This window comes from Osmerus eperlanus, chromosome 12, assembly GCF_963692335.1.
Source record: "Osmerus eperlanus chromosome 12, fOsmEpe2.1, whole genome shotgun sequence".
Classification (NCBI taxonomy): Eukaryota; Metazoa; Chordata; class Actinopteri; order Osmeriformes; family Osmeridae; genus Osmerus; species Osmerus eperlanus.
The window spans coordinates 16,301,538-16,317,164 of NC_085029.1; the positions used below are offsets into that span (position 1 = coordinate 16,301,538).

The 15,627-nt window shown below is 45.2% G+C and overlaps 2 protein-coding genes across 3 annotated transcripts; both read left to right on the top strand.

The window, feature by feature from the left end:
* The first annotated feature begins 366 nt into the window (after positions 1-366).
* On the top strand, positions 367-12,762 carry LOC134031252 (integrin beta-3-like). Of its 2 annotated transcripts, none has more exons than XM_062474808.1 (15): positions 367-524; positions 1,136-1,221; positions 1,299-1,503; positions 1,596-1,848; positions 2,850-3,012; positions 3,203-3,364; positions 3,567-3,662; positions 3,966-4,055; positions 4,376-4,510; positions 5,614-6,055; positions 8,701-8,923; positions 9,116-9,216; positions 9,401-9,520; positions 11,165-11,331; positions 12,039-12,762. In XM_062474808.1, exons 1-15 carry the CDS (start codon positions 449-451, stop codon positions 12,108-12,110), a joined length of 2,391 nt encoding a protein of 796 aa, XP_062330792.1. In that variant the 5' UTR covers positions 367-448; the 3' UTR covers positions 12,111-12,762. The 2 variants fall into 2 exon arrangements, with proteins under 2 accessions (XP_062330792.1, XP_062330793.1); XM_062474809.1 differs by lacking the exon at positions 367-524 and adding an exon at positions 567-664.
* Positions 12,763-13,493: 731 nt separating this feature from the next.
* Positions 13,494-15,546, top strand: ppifb (peptidylprolyl isomerase Fb). Its single transcript, XM_062474456.1, has 6 exons — positions 13,494-13,738; positions 14,018-14,048; positions 14,124-14,212; positions 14,309-14,405; positions 14,717-14,792; positions 15,115-15,546. Exons 1-6 carry the CDS (start codon positions 13,589-13,591, stop codon positions 15,248-15,250), a joined length of 579 nt encoding a protein of 192 aa, XP_062330440.1. The 5' UTR covers positions 13,494-13,588; the 3' UTR covers positions 15,251-15,546.
* The last annotated feature ends 81 nt before the right edge of the window (positions 15,547-15,627 follow it).

Here is a 15,627-nt window from a genome sequence, read left to right on the forward strand (position 1 = left end):
GTGACCAGGGTCAACCCATTCAGGAAGGATGTGAACAGGCTGTGTTAGGTTACTTATGGTGTTGTACGGATTTTGAAAGATGTGATGGATGTTATTCCATCGTGCGTTGTAAATTAACAATGTGTTTTCAATAGTTTTAATTATCAGTCAATAAAAGAAAGATGAAAACATTACAATCATTTGAGAAGAGTAACTTTGAATGGAAACATTAGAAATATCTACTTTCAAATATGTCTGTCTGACCCAACCACAGATTAACGCCCCGTTTAGTTGTAATGTAATGACTTTCCGGAAAGGAAAGACTTTGGAGTTGACTCTATTTGGAGTTGTATTGGGTCGCCCTGTGGCGAGGGCGGAAGGGGAGGGGGGCGCGCTACAAGTTTTAGTAGCCTACAACCAAGCGCTCGTTCCAAACGCCCGCACGACCTCAAAGGGTACCCACGCCGAAATGGGTACTCTCACTATGCAAAGGAATATCCTTTGGTTATACTGTTTAGTTTTAATTGGAATAACGGACGTATCTGGTAAGTCTATTCATGCTTTTTTATGGTTATCATAGACTTATTGAATCAGATTATTATCAGGTGATTTCAAAAGCTCTTTACGATGATCATACATTTATTTCCAAAGGTTCGAATCAAAACCAACATGGATAACACTCCAGGTTTTTATGTTTATGTAAAATGCTTGCTAAATGAAATGGCATAGGTTGCATAAAATGTTAATTGCGTATTACTATAATTTTTGCAATATGCTAGATGCCTGGTGCGCATCAATTCGCTCGTCAAAAATGTACTGTAGCGGTAGATTTGAGCGTTCTATGTTGCAAACTGGACCACAAAGTTAGACCTGTCGGATCTGCTCATCCCTCCCAAAGCTAGGCTGAAATTCAGTTTCCTTGTATCCCCCTCTGACTTCAGAGCACACGATCCTTTTGAGGAATTACATATTTTAAACTATTGAAAGTTTGGATGTGTGTTTGTGTGCATGCGCGTCTTCTGAGCTGTGTTTTCATGTGGGTTATAAATTTCTGTCACAAAATAATCATAAAAAAAAATTATTCTGACCTATAAATTGATTCTTGGCTATTTCAAATATGGCCCAACTGTACTGAATTAATTGTTTCTTGTCCCAGGTTCGAACATCTGTACATCGCGGGGGGCCAGCACATGTAAGCAGTGTCTGGCTGTCAGTTCAAGTTGTGCATGGTGCTTCCAAGAGGTGAGATTTAGCCTTTTAATCTCCACTTGCCCACCCAGAGATGATCATAACCACCTCTTCCTGCTGTGGTCTCTCAGGAGTTTGGCCAGGGGGTGGCCAGTGTGTCACGCTGTGACCTGAAGCGTAACCTGTTGGCAGCCGGCTGCACCGACACGGCCCTGGAGTTCCCCACCAGCAGACTGCAAGTGAAGGAGGACCGGCCGCTGAGCGACAAAGCCGCAGGAGCCACGGTGGACGTCACTCAGATCCAGCCCCAGAGGCTCCACATCACCCTCAGACCAGGTGGGGTCATCTCAGATTGGGATTATCTCAACAACAGAGATTAAGAGAGATGCTAATACGTTTTTGAAAATGCTGACATCCCCTTGCCTCAGACGACTCCAAGCGCTTCACGGTGAAGGTTCGTCAGGTGGAGGACTACCCCGTCGATCTTTACTACCTCATGGACCTGTCCTTCTCCATGAATGACGATCTGGTCCGCCTGCGGACTCTGGGCCGCGCCCTGGCCGATGCTATGAACCGTACAACCAGTAACCTGCGCATGGGCTTCGGTGCCTTCGTGGACAAGCCCCTCTCGCCCTACATGTACATCTCCCCTGAGGAGGCCCTGCAGAACCCCTGCTACGGGTAAGGGAGGGGGCTGCTGTCCAGTGGCGGTTCTAGACACATTTTACTTGGGGGGGCAAGGTGGGGCCAGTGTTTAATCAAAGGGGCACACACATTCTGCTTTTGGCGTTAGCGCATAAAATCGTAATAACTTGATCCATTTATTTCATTTTATTATTCAGGCAGCTCGAGGGGGGGGGGACAAGGACATGTTTATAGGGGCACTTGCCCCTGTAGGCCCCCGTGTAGAACCGCCACTGCTGGTGTCCATACAGGCTGTCTTCTTCATGCTCCTCCAGATTCTTTTGATTTCAAAATAGGAACGACAGTGCATCAATTGGGAGGGAGTCTAGCGTAGAGACTAGTGATGGGATTCAAATGTACGTGACTGCAATCATGGCTCAATCCCAGACCCACTAACCCTCTAAAACTGTACACTTCCAGTCCTTGATTATCAGCTGCACTTACTAATGCAGTATTTGTACTTTGCTTTGGATAAAAGTGTCTTCTAAGTGAAGATATTTAAGTGTACATAGAAAGGTCATACTCGATGAAGTGTTCAGTTGTGGCCACCATCCACTGACTGTCATAGACGTTGTTCTTCCTTCTGCGCTGGTCCCATGTCTGTCTGTAAGTTGTTTACAGTCACAAAAAAGTAATAGAGGGTTGGATAGAGGGATCAACTTGACCAAGTCAAGTAACAGGTAACATATTCTGTTAGCAGGATGTTGTCGTCCTGCATGGGATGATGCCGTAATGCTGTGTCTACCCTCAAACCTGATTGGGTGCCAAAACAGTCATAGTGCTTGTTAAAAGCTCAAGGGAGCATGCATGAAGCTTAGTCAGCAGGTACCAGTCATACATTGCATATCCTGAGGTCTTGACTGTCTGTAAAGTACTCTAGCTCGATGACGCCCAACGACGATTCCTTAATGAATCCGAATATAACAGCGGAACCATGAATGGATGGTTTGCTTGGTTGTAGTTTGTTTGTTTTGTTCTCACGGATGTTTGTTCGTCAGGATCAACACCACGTGCCTGCCCCAGTTTGGCTACAAGCACGTGTTGTCGCTGACAGAGGAGGTGAGCCGCTTCACAGAAGAAGTGAAGAAGCAGATCGTGTCCCGGAACAGAGACGCTCCTGAGGGGGGGTTTGATGCTATCATACAGGCCGCCGTCTGCAAGGCAAGGATGGACACAAACACATATTTGAGTCACATTGATTCAAGTCGTTTGCGCTCATTCATTGAATCATTTGTGCTTAAAAACACTGGTTCAGCAACACGCCGAAGCCCACCAATAGATGAAAAGATACAGATGTTGTCCTGGTATCATGTTTGCTGCTTCTCATTGGTCCACGCTGTGTGATGAACAGGAGAGGATTGGCTGGCGTCCTGGTGCCTCCCACTTGCTGATCTTCACCTCCGATGCCAAGACCCATGTGGCGCTGGACGGACGCTTGGCTGGCATCGTGCAGCCCAACGATGGGAAGTGTCACCTCAACTCGGAGAACATGTACAGCATGTCCACCATCATGGTCAGCGTGTAAACCTGATGCATCTACTGTATTTTAGTGTGTTTGTGAATGGTGTGTGTGTGGTGGGGGGTGTCTGTGTTGTGGTGTTTGGCAGCTGGCCAGTAGGGTTAGGGTAGAGTTAGGGTTAGGGCAAGTGTGTGAAGGAAGATGTTGTGGCAGTGTTCAGTGTTCTGAATCTGAATAATCTCTCTCCATCTCTCAGGATTACCCGTCTCTGGCCCTGATCACAGAGACCATGTCTGAGAACAACATCAATCTCATCTTTGCCGTCACCAGTCCGGTGGTTCCCCTCTACCAAGTCAGAAACTTAACACCAATACACCAAATCATGCCGTTTTACCCAAAATATTTGTAACTGACATTTTGTATTACTCTTATTGCTATTATTACCTACCTATCTCTCTCTCTCTCTCTCACTCTCTCTCTCTCTCTCTCTCACTCTCTCTCTCTCTCTCTCTCTCTCTCTCTCTCTCTCTCTCTCTCTCTCTCTCTCTCTCTCTCTCTCTCTCTCTCTCTCTCTCTCCTCTCTCTCTCCGTCTCTCTCTCTCCGTCTCTCTCTCTCTCCGTCTCTCTCTCTCTCTTTCTCTGTCTCTCTCTATAGAACTACAGTGAGCTAATTCCCGGCACCACTGTGGGCACCCTGTCAAACGACTCTGGCAACGTGGTTCAACTCATACTGAAGGCCTATGCTGTAAGTGAAGGAGAAGGACAATGTTAAGCTTGTTTGGTTAGTTAGGTACTGTTTAGGAACACAACACTTACTGTATTACACACCTGTGAGTCACACACACACACATGTTGTGCTGACAAATCTTCTGACTGTGGACATGAACTAAGCCTGTTTACAGTGTACTCCTTAACTATTACAGTGTGTACATTATATGAAAGTATATTTTTTGAAGTACCCTGTTTCATTACTATATGTCTATTTAAGGACACTTCACATTTATCTCTCTTGCATCTCTGCAAGTCCCAGCTCCTAATCACAATCATTTGCTGTTACGGGTACAGAAAATCCGTTCTAGAGTGGAACTGGAGCTTCAGGGCGTTCCAGAAGAGCTCTCTCTGTCCTTTAACGCCACATGTCTCAACGGGGAGGTCATCCCAGGCCTGCGTTCCTGCTCCGGCCTGAAGATAGGAGACACGGTTGGTCCTCCATCCCTCCCTCCATCCTTCCTTCCTCTTCAACCTTTCCATTCTTTCTTTCAGAGAGGTCACTGTGGTGTTCCCAGACTAGGGATGTGATGGGTATCTTGGACTGTGGACAACTCTCCTCTTCCCTAATCTGTTCTTCCTCTACTTCCTTCTTTTTTCTTTTTTGTCCTGTGTACCTCTATTTTTCTGTCCTTCCCCTTTCCACAGCTCCCTCTCTTGCTGTCTCCAAACACTTAGATATGCAGTAATTCAAGCTGTAGGTTATTTGGTTGAAGGAATCTACATAATTCTCATGTTCTCTCTCTAGAATATGTACTTGTTTTCTGTCGCCTTTATTAAGTGTGAAACGAGTACAAGCTTGGTTCTTGTATTCTCTGTTTCTCTTTTTTTTCCATTTGTTTCTCACTGTTCCCTTTTGTGTAGAGGTGACACTGAGCTGTAGTTTCAGCGTTGGTTGCTCATTGCCTCTTTCCTCTGTTCTGTCCTTATATGGTGCTATATTCAGATGTTCATTTTTAATGCCCACTTATGGACAGATGTTTTTGAATGCAACGTCAAATTAACTATTACTTTGACCAAACACATGTGGAGTCTTTGGCTGCACTGGTGCTTTGTTGTATGCAGAACTCCTTACGACAAGAAAAAAAGGCAAATGAACTCAGAACTCCTTTTGTGAGATGTTCTATTCAGGCAGGATGGGATGGTCTCTGTAACTCACTGGCATGTGTGTGTGTGTGTGTGTGCGTGTGTCTGGGCCCAGGACCAGGTTATTTCCTGTTCCCTGCCCTGTTACTCTGACTCAGTCCCACCAACACATGATGCGTGTCTAACTGTCTAGAGTTGGCAAGTCACACACACGCGCAGGACACGTACTTCAACGGAGGCATACGCCGGCCGACACACACACCAGTCTCCCTGTCACAAGTACACACAATGGCCACAAACACACACCCTACACTCTCACCTCATGATCAGTAAAACATGTAATGCGTGCATCCAGGAGGACAACATCCTCCTAGTGCCTGTTCCATCTCCCCCTGAGGTCTTCCACCTATCATCTTTCACCTTCGACCTTTGACCTCGCCCCCCCCCAGGTCTCCTTCAGCGTGGAGGCCCGCGCCCGCGGCTGCCCCAAAGAGAAACACAAAACCTTTGTCATCAAACCGGTGGGCTTCAAGGACTCCCTGTCAGTCACCGTCACCTTCGAGTGCGAGTGCAAGTGCCAGGCTCAAGCTCAGCCCGACAGCCCCGACTGCAACCAGGGCAACGGCACCTACGAGTGTGGCATCTGCCTGTGTCACCCGGGTCGACTGGGTCCGAGGTGCGAGTGCGCGGAGGGAGACTACAGCCCGACCGAGCAGGACCGGTGCAGCTCCTCCAGTGGGGGGAGGTCAGAAGCGGCGATCTGCAGCGGCCGTGGGGACTGCGTGTGTGGCCAGTGTGTCTGTCACAGCAGTGACTTTGGGAAGGTCTGGGGCAAGCTGTGCGAGTGTGATGACTTCAACTGTCTGCGCTACAAAGGGGAGCTGTGTTCAGGTAGGTACTGAACGCCCTTCTCGATGAACTCAGTCCAACACAAATGTGTTGAACAAAGAGCATTGTACCTAATGGGATCTAACAAAACTCACTGCATTATTGAACCAGCTCTTCAGAGAATGATAGAAGCATTAGCAGACAATGACATTAACGTAAATGTATACACACTGACAAAACTCTAAGGCCTAAAACTCTAAGGGCGGCTGTGGCTCAGGGGGTAGAGAGGGTTGTCTGTTAATCGCAAGGTTGGCGGTTCGATCCCCGACTCCTCCTAGGTCACGTGCCGAAGTATCCTTGAGCAAGATTCTGAACCCCAAGTTGCTCCCAATTGGCAGGCCGGCGCCTTGCATGGTAGCTCGCTGCCGTCGGTATGTGTGAGTGAGAGTATGAATGGGTGAATGAGAGGCAAACATTGTAAAGCGCTTTGAGTGCCGCTAAGGTAGAAAAGCGCTATATAAATGCAGTCCATTTACCATCTATAATGTTCTTCTTCATGGTAGCTTGCACAGACGCCACATGCCTAGGGAGTTTCAAGAGAAAAGTCTTGAGCCTTTTTTCAGTCCTTCTCTCCACCTCAGTGACTTACCAGCGACCTCATATGGGAAGAATTACCTACAATAACAGCCAACATCTCACTCCCTGCTCTGCCCAAGGCACTGGCTCCATTCACAACAAACATGCCTCCGTGTGTGTGCACATGTGTGAGCTTTAGAGGTTGAGCAGCCCAAGCAGAGGTTGTGTGGGCTAAGCCATGCGTTAGACTTGTGTGTTTGTGTTTAAGCTGAGGTGCTGACAGTGCAAGTGCTCGCCAAACTTGAGTAACAGAACAGAATACAATTGAACATACCAGCTTATTGAGTGGGAATTCCATTTGGGTGGCTGGACTCTTGTTCTTGGACTGTGTTGGGAATATGTGTGTAATGCCTGAGGTCATCAAATAGTAGCAAACCAAGGATTGAGAGCGTACCATATGAGGCCAAGCAGTAGTGCCACAAAACATAATTGTAGCGTGTGTGTTTGTGTGTGTATCTGTGTGTGCAGTTGCATACACTGGTTTTGCCTCTATGGCTTTTACTGTATTGGTGCTCTAAAACATCTTCACTCCACTAACAATGTCTTGGATCCCACTCTCGACAATCAGGCCCCCTGAGTCTCCCCTGACCACACATTCAGACCAATTTGTAGACTTGGCCCAAGTTCAATATTTGTAGTTACACCCTTGCAATTTGGGAGTAGAGCATCTACTGGTCTAGTCATCAGTCATCTTGTCGCAGGATGTTCCCTGTCCAACACATTACCAGCACCATTTCATCAGAGCAAGACTCTGCTCTGCTCACTTAAAACCTGGTCTTGTTCCCACACACAACCTTATAATGCTGTATTTCCCCAGGGTCCAAAGATTATCATAAAAATACCTTTCTGTTGTGTCATGGGCTGATGGTGTCATGGAGCTAAAAATAAACCTTATTTGGTAGAAGGGGCCAGAAAGAGTAAGCTGGGTGAGTGAATGTGTGTGTGATGTGTGTGTGTTTCTACATACAGTCTGTACGACCATCAATCTATCTGTGTGTGCAGCATTGCTGTTACACCACAATGTCTTGGAGAAACAGTTAAGGAACAGGGTGATTACAGATTAGTGGTGGTCAGAGAGCTTGTGGTTTTTAGTGTTTGTTTTTGGGGGCATTTTTTATCCTAGCCAATCTGGTGTCATTGTCTTCCTGTGCCATTGTTTATCAGGGAGTCTGGGGCTTGGTGATACTCCCACAAAAACCGCTGGTTCTGCATTGTCATCCTCTAACTGGCACTGTGCGCAAACACACACTCACACGCTCACACACTCACACACGTGCACACAAACACCAACTGAGTCACCCACAGGCCAAAAATTTCCCAGACGCTGCTGACACATTATAACTCATTTTTTTCTTTCAAACAATAGAATTAGTTCCAGAACTCTTAACTAGTATAGAAACATAAATGATTGCTCCGGATTATTTGTGCCTCAGATTCCAAGAATATTTAGAAGTCAGAGGGACTTTGACAAGATTAATGCTTTTTGAAGTTTTTTTTGCAATATGGGAATGACCAGTCAGTAGGCCATGTTCTTTTGTGGAATGTTTAAATCTCCTTATGTAATACAAGATTTACAACATGTGTTTTTTAGGCGATGGAGCATGCAAACCTATTTTTTATAAAAGCTGAGAGCGAACCTAACTTGCACATCCCTGCATTCCTGAGTCATTGAGACTGATTGTATACAAAGTATGTGTAATATAAAGGTCACAACATCGAAATGTTTCCATAAAGTAAGATAAGAGCAGGGTAAGTAATCCTTCATCAGAGGTTGTCCAGGGCGGGGCAAAGTGGAAAAGAAACTTGGTATGTGTTGTGGTTTCAGCAACAGTCTCAATGTCTTTACATTTACATTTAGTCATTTGGCAGACGCTCTTATCCAGAGCGACTTACAGTAAGTACAGGGACATTCCCCTGAGGCAAGTAGGGTGAAGTGCCTTGCCCAAGGACACAACGTCATGTTGCACGGCCGGGAATCGAACTGGCAACCTTCAGATTACTAGCCCGATTCCCTAACCGCTCAGCCACTCTCCTGTTAACATCTCCAGCCTCCATCTTCTTCCTTCCGCCAGGACACGGTACCTGCGACTGTGGGTTCTGCCAGTGCGCCCCCGACTGGCAGGGCGAGAACTGCAACTGCTCCCGACGCACCGACACCTGCATGTCCAGCCTGGGGCTGCTGTGCAGCGGCCGGGGGCAGTGCGTATGTGGGGCCTGCGAGTGCACTCAGCCCGGGGCCTACGGAGCCACCTGTGACAAGTGCCCCACCTGCCCGGACGCGTGCACCATGAAGAAGTGAGTGGGGACACAGGGCTGGCCCAACGAACAAACGAACAAACCAAACATTTGTTTAGTGCCCCGCAATTGGTTCGGGCCTAAATGAATTCGATCCTAAAGTTTCTGTATTCAAGTTACTTCTTGCATTGACAGCAATCAGACACGTTGACTGTGTGAGAGAGTAAGATCACGATGTTTGTATCTCTCCAGGGAGTGTGTGGAGTGTAAGCACTTTAAGAGAGGGAAGCTTTTTGATGACAACACCTGCGCTCGTATCTGCAGGGACGAGATCATGCTAGTGGATGACCTGGGTGAGAAGTTAATATCGAAAAATCTACCTTTTCACATTAAATGTGTTGCGTGCACGTGTGATTTGTTCCAATGTTTAGTCATGGTGTGCATGCTGTAGTTGGCTACACTTTTCGATATGCTAATTGCAGCTGCTGATCAGTACGCTACCTCTTTCCCACTTGTCCCTGGTTCTCTGTTCTCCAGAGTTCCATGATAAAAATGCTGTGAACTGCACCTATAAAGATGAGGATGACTGTGTGGAACGTTTTCAATACTATGAGGATGCCAGCGGCAAGTCCATCCTGTTTGTAGTCAAAGAGCCTGGTAAGACATGTATCATACACACACAAACGGACATAGGCTACATATATTTTATACCAGCGATTATACCAGTGACATAGGCCTACAGTTGACACCGTTTCAACATGGAACATTTGGCGTCATTATTATGAAGCGTGTATTGGGCAGGAACATGATGTAGCCTATTACACAGGGAAGAACTTGAAAGGTGTGACTGAGAGGACTAATTCGATTTCATAATTGCACAACTAATTCGGTTTCATCATTGCACAATCTTGACATCATTACACAGCTTTTAACCCGGCGATTTTCCAGTGTGTCGAATCAGTGTCATTTGTTGATTACACACACCAACCAATCAGCGCTGTCCACTTCCTGTAGCCGCTTCGCGTGCTTGTTAAGCAGCCATGTTGAAAGAGTGGGGGCGGTGAGAGGGTCATTAACCGGCTCAGGCCCGCAGAGAAAGTCTGTCCCTGCCCCTGCTTTTAATGGACCCACGTGTGTAATTTAGGCGCGACTAGGTAGCAGGGAAGTACACCCAACATCCCTTGAACAAAAAGCGGCCCACCTTGTAAAAGGAACTCGTAAAAATCGTCCCGGCTCCCAAGGAACTCGCTGACGCTACACAATCCTTTGGGAAGCATCAGAGAGAGAGAGAGAGAGAGAGAGAGAGAGAGAGAGAGAGAGAGAGAGAGAGAGAGAGAGAGAGAGAGAGAGGGGGGGGGGGGGGGGGGGAGAGGGGGAGAGGGGGAGGGGGGGAGGGGGAGAGAGGGAGAGAGGGAGAGAGGGAGAGAGAGAGAGAGAGAGAGAGAGAGAGAGAGAGAGAGAGAGAGAGAGAGAGAGATGAGATAGAAATAAGCCCTTTTCTCGAGCCCCTCTGAAAATAATTGTGTTTTGCCTTGTATTGGGTTATGTTGCTCTGCTGTCTGCGCCAGAGCCTGGAACCCAATCAGAAATAGAATAAACGGTTTGGGTTCACACAAACGTGAGCTTTATTTGGATGTCATTCTTTCTCATCAACACAAATGTCAAGTATGACGTGCCTGCTAATGATGTATTCATGAACACTATATCATGCTTCATATTTCTTAAATTGAGAAATGAGTCTAGTTTATACAATAAGTAGGCCTACTATAACAAATTATCAATTTAAAAGACGTATCCGTTGACTTTCTGGCAACTCCAGATAGAACTAGGCCACTCGAGTTCCGTGACTAAGTACCTCGTTATAAACGTCATCAACTCTGTGATCCACGAAGATGAGTGGAAGGGACTGGAATGCTCTGGTAGGATAGAAAGGTTGTTTGTGTGATGCAAGGTAACATGCTAATTGAGTCAGAGTGAGGGAGAGGAAGGATGTTCAGAGGAAGTGGGGCTTTGATGTTGGCAGTTAAAAGGACAACCTTTCTGCTGCCCCTGAACTTAGCATAACTTCTGGCCAGTGTGCAGAAGAGCTCAATTACGTATGGAAGCACAAAGCACACATCATGGTTGTCACTGTACAGCACAATCATAACAGGAGGCCATTATACTTTACTTTACTTTGTAGAACCTTTGTCCGCCACAGTTAACCTATTGAACCTCCTCAAGATTCAAAATTTAACACTGTGAACCACAAAAACTCCCTTACTTTGTACTTCCACCCTTCCATTGCCCTCCCCTCCTCAGACTGCCCTAAAGGTCCGGACATACTGGTGGTGTTGATGTCTGTGGCGGGGGCCATCTTGTTCCTGGGTCTGGCCGCTCTGCTCATCTGGAAACTGCTGGTCACCATTCACGACCGGCGTGAGTTTGCCAAGTTCGAGGAGGAGAGGGCGCGTGCCAAGTGGGACACGGTGAGATGGGAACCTGTGCGATTTGTATTTGAGTAAACAGTTTCTTTAGCTCACCTAGTAAAGTCCTGTTGCATGAAACCGTTGTGCAAAGGCCATAGCAATTAGCAAAGCAGCCTCTATTGTCTAACATTGGCAGTTGAGGTTGGTGGGAATGTCTCTCTTCCACACCATGTATGCACACACAAGATGCTTTTTATTATTTTTGTGGCGTGCTGTTTCTCCCAAACAGAACAAAAGGCAGCCACTGCTCTCCAGGGGTGGATTAGCTCTGAAATTAGCCAATGCTAATTAGCTTTTACTGGCAGTGGGCTAGGCAGGCACAATCAAACACACACACAAACACACCACACAGACATGCGTACTGACACACAGACACACACACTTTTATTCGCAGACAAGCAGCCTCACCCACATCTGGAGCCTCTAATCCTACCTGTAGGTTGCCAAAACTCCCATGATCCCACTTACTTAAAGGTGCTCAGTTTATGATAACCTAGACTGAGATCACCACGAAGTCGAAAGGGGGCAGGGTTTCACTGATGGTGTTAAGGAATGCTCAACACTGCAGAATACTTGAACCGGCATTCTGACAGGAGGGAATCACTTCCATGTGTATTTGTGAGACAAATATGCCTGTTGCACACATGCATTGTATTATACAACATTTGACATCAAGACACTGACTATTATTTTTCTCTTTTGAATAGGGACATAACCCTCTGTATAAAGGAGCCACTTCTACCTTTACAAACATAACGTACAGAGGCAACAAGGACTGATTCAGCTGCATCCTGAAGTTGATTGTTGCTGGCAGGCCTCCATTGGACTGTTCCATTTCTCCATCGGACTGTTCCATTTCTCCTGGGAATTATTCTACTCTGTGCAGGGTTCTACTGTCACAAGACAAAGATGTACTATTTTTTTGCAGTTGTAAATATGTATAAATGATCCCAAAGACGTATTTTATTAGGTACCAATGAAATGTTACAGTAAGTTCTATCACAATGAAATTTGTATATCATTGAACAGGAGGTAATTTAGAGAAAAAAGCATTTCACTTCACCCCACCATACACAACAACACCTTTTTCTAATCATTGTGACTTCCTGTTTTTTAGAATGTTGGTATGATACCAACTGTCAGACTAACCTTACATCACAAAGCAATAGACAGATATCTTTTGAGAGTTTCAATACACGCATAAAGTGGCTTTCAGTTTTCAATTTAAAGTCTGACACTTAACATGACTTTATTCATCAGTTGAGGGAAATATACAATATATGCAGTAGTAGCCTGCTTTATGTGCTTTAGGTGTCAAAAAGTTCAATAATGTTAACTTCATTTATTTCAGAACTGTCAACATACCTCATGTCGTGCATTTATCATGACAACATCATCTAATAAAATGTAGGAAGTACATAAAGATACAGATATTTGCGTCTGTCACATTTCTTCCAATCTCCCTGTAGCGGGCCGTTCCTCGTCTCTCTCCGTCTTCAGTGGAAGAGCCTGAAATTAGGGCTCTCCCTCCTGGCCTGCTGTTGGTACTCCAGTTGAAATCAAGTGAAATATTGATCTAGTGCACAGCCTATAACATAAGGTCATTCTAAATACAAATTATTAGGACATGGCAAGCAACAGCTACCTATGCATGAACAAATAAATGAAAAACCGTGGGGAAAATTTTAGAAAAAAAACTTATTTACACTAGCAGAAAAAACTGCGGTAGCAATGAGGGCTAGAATTGCAAAACTAACTGTAAGACAGCAATGGTGCCAAGGTCTGAGGCCGTAATACGATAATAGTGTTTGTAGAGTTGGGTGTAAATGAGAATCAAATAGGTAAGTCATAATGTAATCGTCGTCTCCTTCTCCAGCACGGTAAGAGGCGGTATAGGCATAAGTACCTTACAGTTGAATGCGAGCCATCAACCAGAACCCAAAGAAGAAGACGATCTATTATTAATATTGGCCATGTTAATGTCAATCTAAGTTTTTTACAAAACCTAAAAGTAAATATTCATGAGAGGCCTCAGCCACAACTATTCACCACAAAGCGATTTTAAAAATATATATAATTCACAAGTTCTGGCACATTTCGTTTCATGCTCTTATTTTGAAAGCAAATCCGCATAAACGGAAATTGCATGGGGAATTCTTCCGAGTAGTTGTGAAGTCCTTCCTGCTGGAGCAAGCATATGTAAGAAAAGTGTTTTACCCCGGGCTAAGATCATTTTGTGTACATCTGGAGAGCAAACATGCTTTTATCAAATCGGATAAAATTTTGTTCTTTGGCATTTACTGCCGCTCGCATGTGTTCGAGTGGGCCTACGGCTGCTAATAGCAACCCGACAGTCTACTTTGACATTGCTGCAGATAATCAGCCACTGGGAAGAGTAACCTTCGAGGTGAGTTCAGGACTATGTAAAGCCACCATGCATCAAGCCATATGTTAAGTTGTTGCCCTTTGTTTTAGCACTGTGGAGAAACTAATTGGAAAAGAGAGCTCGACGCTATTACCCTATTACAGAACGAACTAGCTACTGGTGAACTAGCTAACTAACCGAAGTACAAGCCTTGTTGTTTCATGCAGGAAAACTGCACTACATTTTAACTAAAGTTTGTGTGTGTTGACTACTGTTGACCAGACCAATGCGACCACATTCTAAACTCGTTCCTCTTTCTAGCTGAATGCAGATGTTGTGCCTAAAACAGCAGGTAAGGAAAATCACTATTCAATTTTCTACTCCTCATTTTACATTAGCCGTCTCTAAAACTTGGTGTTATCCGTAGAAAACTTCCGAGCGCTGTGCACAGGAGAACATGGCTTTGGTTTCAAGGGATCCGTGTTCCACAGAGTGATCCCTCAGTTCATGTGCCAGGTACACTACTTTATAACCACATGAATCTGCATGTATTCCCTTTGACATTCCAAAGCCTTACCCCACTTGTGGTCTTTGTACATATTTTTCATTCAGGGGGGAGACTTCACTAACCATAACGGAACTGGTGGGAAATCCATCTATGGATGGAAGTTTCCCGATGAGAACTTCAAACTGAAGCATACTGGATCTGGTAATTAATTTCTGTTGAAACTTGTTGCACTTGCAACCATCCAAAATGTTCCCCTTTGTACCGCTAGGTGGTAGCATTGCCCTCAATTGTGTCGACAGAATGAATTTAATGTGGTTAAGGAAGATAATGTATCTGATCAGACAATGTACATTGGAAAATGCATGGCAGGGCCGGGAATCAAACTGGCAACCTTCTGATTAATAGCCCGATTCCCTAACCGCTCAGCCATCTGTACCCTTTATTGAGTCTGACTATCTGTACTTGCCACAATCAAAAACATTTAAACTGATGTAGCCACATTTGTTTTCTAGGAATCCTGTCAATGGCCAATGCTGGACCAAACACCAATGGATCCCAGTTCTTCATTTGCACCGCTGCGACCGAATGGTAAGTACTGAGAAATGATTCAGGGCAAACCAGGGGCGTTGTTAGGCCTATTTTAGGGGGGCTTCAGCCCCCCTAAATAATTTGGCATTATCGGCTGTATTTTTTATTTATTTATATCTATTTATTTCTCGTGTTTATCATATAGTGAATGCAAGCAAAACTACAGAGCAAAATCACACAAATTGCCGCAAGCTACGCTTGCAAACATGCCACTCCCCTTGGGGCTAAGCCCTCCCTTTCTTTGAATCCTACAAACGCCCCTGAGGCAAACCATTGTAGTTTTCAGTCTGGGGCCATGACAATGAAACCTTCTTCTCCTTAGGCTGGATGGCAGACATGTTGTCTTTGGCAGTGTCAAGGAGGGACTGGACGTGGTCAAGAAAGTGGAGTCTTTTGGGTCTCGGTCTGGGCGCACCTCCAAAAAGATCACCATCACAGATTGTGGAGAGCTCAAGTAGACATTCAGTAGTCAGTGAAGTGGTCTTTGTGATTTTCAATGTGAAACAGGCTGTCCTGTAGTGGATCTGTTTAAGGGCTGCCATTGACTGATGGTTGCCCCTGATAGAGTGACAGTGTATCACTCAGGGATGTTGGGACTTTTGGAAACAGAAAATTGTGATTGAACTTGTCTTGTCGTTTTATAACAAGCACTTCACTGGTTACGAATCAGGATCAAATGTGAAAGTCCCAAAACTGTATGAATAAAATGTGATTCTATAATAAAATGATACATTCATGATTATGCAACATGAAACACATCCAGAATTCTTTTGGAACAATAAACAGTCATTGCTGGATAAAATAAATATTACGACCTTGCAATTTCCACAGTGGT